General features: G+C 54.3%; 1 protein-coding gene across 1 annotated transcript; it reads right to left on the bottom strand.

Moving 5' to 3' along the window:
• Positions 1-4066: 4066 nt before the first annotated feature.
• On the bottom strand, positions 4067-6023 carry Zfp36 (ZFP36 ring finger protein). Its single transcript, XM_059253459.1, has 2 exons — positions 5821-6023; positions 4067-5177 (listed from the first exon to the last, which is right to left on the bottom strand). The coding sequence occupies exons 1-2, from the start codon at positions 5860-5862 to the stop codon at positions 4248-4250; spliced, it is 972 nt and encodes a 323-aa protein (XP_059109442.1). The 5' UTR covers positions 5863-6023; the 3' UTR covers positions 4067-4247.

The raw sequence follows: 6023 nt of genomic DNA, 5'->3' as shown, positions 1-6023 counted from the left end.
CTACTTTTTTTTCTTCCCTTTTAACCGGAGGTTGCTTTGTGTTCTCACATCCGTTTTAGAAGTCTTTACATTTTATAAATCAGCCGAACGGTTCGTTTGAAACAGGATCTCACCGTGTAACTCTCGCTGTCCTGGAACTCACTTGGTAGCCCAGGCTGGCCTCGAACTTACAAGAGATCCTCCTGCCTCTGCCTCCCGAGTTGTGGGATTAAAGGCGTGCGCCACCGCTCTCGGAACCTACAGCAGTTTTGAAGAATGAACATTATTTCCTTGTGAGTTTTTTTCAATGGTCGGTTGGAACAGCCTCGAAGGTGCAGTTTCCATTCTGGACGCCAGGGGGCAATATCGCCCCTCATTAGGTGGCCTGGGCGTCGAATGGACTCTAAGTCTCAGATCCTAGCGATGAACGGTTAGAACAGGCTCTGCCTCTTTTTGTATATTTCTCGTTTTCAGGTTTCTGAATCGATTTTTTGTTTGTTTTCCAACACATACTGAACACTCATTAGGTACCATTCTATCTGCCCCTGAGGACTTGACTTTCTGCCAAAGAGATTGCTACAAATCTATGAGTTAAGTACATATTTTGACTTTCACCATGTTGCCCAAACTGGGCTTAAACTCCCGCCTCCATCACCATCTGGGAGTGTAAGTATATCTTTACATTAGGTAGTGATAAATATGGAGCAAGTAGAGTAGGACGGGATGTGGGCTATCAGAGTAGTCAGGGATCCTTTCTTTGTTTTTGTTTTTTGAGACAGGGTTTCTTTGTGTAGCCCAGGCTGTCCTGGAACTTGAATTTAGAGATCCGCCTGCCTCTGCCTCCTGAGTGCTGAGATTAAAGGCGTGTGCCACCACTGCCCGGCTCCTAGCTTTATGTGTATGGGTGTTTTGTCTGCATGTGCTTGGTGCCCAAGGAGACTGGAGGAGGGTGTTGGATCCCCTGAACTTGAGTTACAGATTGTTGTGAGCTGTGTGGTGCAGGGAATCAAACCAGTCAGTATACTTAACTGTTGATCCATCTCTCCGGCCCCAGGGAAGATCTTTGAAGAACACCTGGAGGAGGGGAGATGTTCACCCTAGGGCTGAAGACCGGTGTGTTAGTGGGGCAAGTGAAAAGAGCAAGCAGCGAGGTGTGTGTGTGTGTGCAGGGACTCTGGGTGTTGGTAAGGATTTAGCACTTGACTTTTTGTGATCTGACTCTGGTGTTGGAACAAGCTTCCCTGGTCTCCTTGGGGAAAGGGACTGAGTGCGGGTGTGTGTGTGTGTGTATGTGAGAGAGAGAGCGCGCCAGCGAGCAGGTTCTTCTAGATCTGCGTAGGAGCAAGGTAGATTTTGATGAGGGGCTCTGGGAGCTGGAGTGAGTTACAGATTTGGGGGTGTGTCCAAGACAGCTCTGAGGGTCTAATAAATGGGCTTGTGTCATATTCTTTTTAAAAGTATTCGTTTTTGCCAGGCGGTGGGAGCCCGCGCCTTTAATCCCAACACTCATGAGGCAGAGGCAGGCGGATCTCTGAGTTCGAGGCCAGCCTGGTCTACAGAGTTCCAGGATAGCCAGAGCTACAGAGAAACGCTGTCTCAAAAAAAAAAAAAAAGTTTTTATTTCCTGCGGCTGAGTGCTTTCCCTCGCACATAAGTGCACTGCAAGCATGCGTAGTGCCCAAGGAGGCCAGGAGAGGGCGCTGGATCCTCCGGAGCCGGAGTTGTGGGCTGCGATGTGGGTCCTTTACAGGAGAAGCAAGTTCTCTTAATCTCTGAGCTATCTCTCGGGGTTTAGCGTCATAGTCTTAGACCAGGGCTTTGCAGGCACTAAGCATGCACTCTGCACTTAGCTACATCCTCAGCCCATGATGCGTGTGTATGTGTGTGTGTGTATGTGTGTGTGTGTTTGGAAAGAACAAGAGAATTGGGGGTGTGGGGGGACCATTGCCAAGGGTGGTAGCTGTGTGGTTCTCCCTTCCATCTCTCTCAAATGCCCGGCACTGCTTGCTCTCATTCCCTCCACCTTCCCAATGCAGAGCTCTGGGTTTGTTTCCCTCTCCCAACCTTGTTCCACATACCAGGGCCTGAGACTTCCCACAAGGGAGGCAGTTCCCTGGAAGAGGAGACCAAAGGTCAGTAGAACGGAGTGAAAGGCAGGCAGGGCTGGGGAGAGGAGAAGAGCGAGGTTAAGGTACATTTAGGGGAGGAAGGACAAAGGAAAGGAGAGAGGACCAATAAGAAGCAGAGGGCCTAGCAAGGAGGGATACAGCGTGAGGCCGTCTCAAAAACAAGTCCAACAAAAAGTCTAGGGGCTAAGAGACAGATAGGGAGGAGGAGCTGGGGAGAAGAAGAAAGAAAAGAGGAGTGAGGGGGTGGAGGCTGAGGGGGGAGGAAGCGGAGGAACAGGAGGAGGGGCGGGGCGCGGGCCCTGACGCGGGCAGCTTCCGGGCGCGGCGGGGCTGGCCGCCGCCGCGGTCTCTTGCCTTGTATGGTCGGAGGACGCGGCTGCCCTACCCAAGCGTCCTGCCACCCCAACCGATGTAGCTCCGGAAATGCCCGATCGCGACCGGGCCCAAGGTTCCAGGGTCTGCAGATGCTAGAAGGCCGCGACTCTTCCAGTGTTTGGACCCACGAGTTGTCAGGAACCTGAGATTCCTAGAGTCTCCTCACACCTATTTAAATCCCAACCCGGTAGGGCGCATGGCTATTACCGTAAACATTCATGAGATTGAGGCAGGAGGATTACCAAGAGTTACAGGCCGCTCGGGGTTCAGAGGGAAGACCCAGTGTCCCTTTCTCTCCTGGCAATAATAAATAAATAATTCCATAAAGAGGCGGGTGAGAGGGCTCAGCAAGTAAAGGCACTTGCTGCCAAGCCGGAAGATCTTTTTCTATCCCCGGGACCCGCTTTGTGGAAGAGACCGGATTCCTGCGGGCTTTCTTCTGACCTCCACACTAGTTCGCGAGCGAGCACCCTACGGGTTTTTTTAATTAAAAAAAAAAAAAAAAAAATGAAGCCGGGCATGCGCTTGATCCCCCAGCATTTCAGAGGATGAGGCAGGAGGCTGACGAGAGTTCCACTCCAGCTTGAGCTACAGTTTCAAAAAAAAAAGCAAAAAAAAAGCAAACTAAAAGTAAGTCTTTGCTGGGTGCAGAGTCCCCTAGGACCCGGCTTCGAGGTGACCCCTTGGCCCCGGCCGCCCGGGTTTGCGTTCCGGCACATTCCGTCCTCCGCGCCCCGCCCCGCCCTCTACCCTTGGCCCCGTGGGGACGGAAACATCCCGTCCCTGCCCGAGCTGGGTCAAGAGCCGGAGGGACAGGACTGGAGCGCCCCCAGCGCCTGGAGAACTAGTTCTCCTGGTTCCTGCTGGGTGACCTCATCTCACCACGCCCCCTCAGGTGAACAACCGGGCTGGTAACGTCACTTCCTGCCAGGTAAGCGCCACTAGGCAGCCCAGCTCCCTGGCAAGTCTGGAGGTCAGTTTACCCACCATCCCGTGGCTGTGGACCGAGGAAAAAAAAAAACAAAACCACACACAAATTTCATCTCAGTTCACACTCAAGACTTTATTTAAAAATTCCAAAACAACCACAAAAATAGACCTGTAAGGTAACAATATATTACTTAATATATTATAGTATATTTAATACAGTATCCATTTTAATATTACAAAAAGGAAAAGTAGACGACCCAATAGATATAAATACTATAAAATCTTATTACAATAAATAAAGTCGTCATAAATAAAGGGCCCACTGGTTGGGGCAGAAGGGATTTGGCAATGGCTTTGGCTATTTGCTTTCGGAGGGAAGTTTGAGCACCAGGATTCTCCCTCAGGGGAGGCTTCAACCACCAAACGCTGAACCTCGGGGTCTAGTAAAAACTGGGATAGGGTTGTGGGAGCCAGCTCTTCACAGCACTTAAGATTCCAGGAGACCAGAGGTGGGGAGGGGCTGGTGCATAGCTATACAACCCCAAAACTTGGGGAACGAAGGATTATCTCAAGTTTGAGGACAGCCTGGGCTACATAATGAGCCCCTATCTCAGAAACAACCCAAGAGTACGCGACATCTTAGGTACCCTAGGAACCTATCCACCTAAACACTGAATTTGCAGCTAGGGACCTGCCCCAGCACAGCACCAGGAGTGGGTTAATGCATTTTGGAATGTCAGGGAGAAGGCACTAACTTAAGAGTTCCCTTAGGTCCCCACAGCAATAAGCCCCGCCCTCTTGAGATCTAGCTGATCCATACTGGGTGGGCATTTGTCACTCAGAGACAGAGATGCGATTGAAGATGGGGAGACGCCTTGGGGGTGCAGGGGGCGCGGGAGGCACAAACACTCCGGCCTCAAAGACCGGTGAGTCTGACCCACCCAGGCTGCTACCGCTGCTGGCGTAATCATCAGGATCGGATCCCAGGGAGTGTGCAGATGGGCTCCGAGCCAGGCCACCCAAGGGCCCCCAGATGGTGTTGGTGGTAGACCTTCGGCAGGAGGGGCAACAGGCTGGAATAGGGTCTCTTCGAGTCACAGGGGTCCCGGGGGCAGCAGAGAAGGCAGAGGGAGAAAGTGGAAGGTCCCCAGGTGGTGGTGGGGAGCTGGAGGGCGAAAAGGAACATGAGGACAGGGAAGGGCCAGGAAAGCCTGGTGGAGGTGGTGACGTTCTGCGGCCCGAGGGCAAGCCTGAGAAGCTGATGCTTTGTCGAAGCACGTGGGGCTGGCCTGGAGCAGCCAGGTCCTCGTTGGGATTGTGGATGAAGTGGCATCGAGAACCATAGGGACAGCGGCCCTGGGTGTAGAACTTGTGGCAGAGTTCCGTTTTGTACTTGGGATGGCGATTGGGCTGGCGCAATTCACCCAGGCCGTGGGCAAACTGGCACTTAGCCCCGTAGCGACAGCGCCCGCTCTCCGAGTAGGTCCGACAGAGCTCAGTCTTGTATCGAGAGGAGGTGGTGGGAGTTGCAGTAGGCGAAGTAGGCGAGGGTGACAGCGCAGGCCCCGGGCGGGGAGCCAAGGGTGCGAAACCAGGGGGTGGCGGTACCCAACCACAGCTTCGACCCTCCACCAGGCTGGTGGAGCGGCCAGTCAGGCGAGAAGTGACCCCAGATGGGATGGAGTCAGACGAGTTTATGTTCCAAAGTCCCGACTCGGTTCCTCCGTGGTCGGACGACAGGTCAGGGTTTATTGACAGGAGGCTCTGAGGGAAACAGGGTTCGGTTAGGCCACCAGAAAGGGTAAGGTGACGACGCCCCGCCCCGATTGTGAAGAACTTCACAAGCTTGCCATTCCGGTTTGTGGGTTCTCGGCCTGGGCCCCACCCGGCTCACTCAAACTACAGGGAGAACCTGATCATGGAGATTTGAGTGTTTCAACACCACTGAAGCTAACTCAGAAGGACTTAGGAAACCCAGTATCCCCGACGGAACAAGAGACGGGACCCCCAAACCAGAGCACACCCCTGTTCCCCAATTTTGGGCCTTTAGACCTCCCCGGATATGACCGCCCATGGGCGCTCCAGTTTCACAACTTGGAGGAACCGGCCAAAGCCGACCCAGGCCAGATCTCTCTAGAACTCTGGCCGAGTCAGCTCCCCTCAACCCTGTACCCTCTAGGGCGCCAAACCGCTCCAGAGGCAGCCAAGGGGACCGCGCAGGTGTTGGGGCTGCTGCTGCCCCGCGCGAATGACAGCGGTGCGCCCGCTTTCTGTCCCCAAGGGCCCGCCGGCATCCGGGCCGAGGCCCTTTCTCACCTCCCGCCAGTTAGGGCTGGTCTGGGAAGGGAGGCAGGCGTCCACGGCCTAAGTTTGGGGCGTCAGGGCGTGCCGTCTAGCCAGTACTCACCTCGTAGATGGCAGAGAGATCCATGGTGGCGCGAATGGCCATGGAGTAGAGACCGACAGTCGGGTCGCAGAAGTCTGGCTGTGGCCCGCGGCGAAAGCGCTCGCCTTTTATAGCCCTTTCCGCCTGGGGGCGTGGCCGGGGCGTGGCCAAGGGAGCTTCCCGGACGCGCCCCCGCGGCGTAGCCGGGACCGCGGGGTACTAGG

The sequence above is a fragment of the Peromyscus eremicus genome, chromosome 1, assembly GCF_949786415.1.
Source record: "Peromyscus eremicus chromosome 1, PerEre_H2_v1, whole genome shotgun sequence".
Lineage (NCBI taxonomy): Eukaryota > Metazoa > Chordata > Mammalia > Rodentia > Cricetidae > Peromyscus > Peromyscus eremicus.
Note: the sequence above shows the minus strand (reverse complement) of the source record. Positions and strands in the feature narration are given on the sequence as shown.

What these genes read in the sequence shown, in the direction of transcription:
- Zfp36 (XM_059253459.1), bottom strand. Translation starts at nt 5,862, where the DNA reads ATGGCCATTCGCGCCACCATGGATCTCTCTGCCATCTACGAG. An exon ending in ATCTCTCTGCCATCTACGAG is followed by an intron (nt 5,178 to 5,820) that starts GTGAGTACTGGC and finishes TGTTTCCCTCAG; the next exon opens with AGCCTCCTGTCAATAAACCC.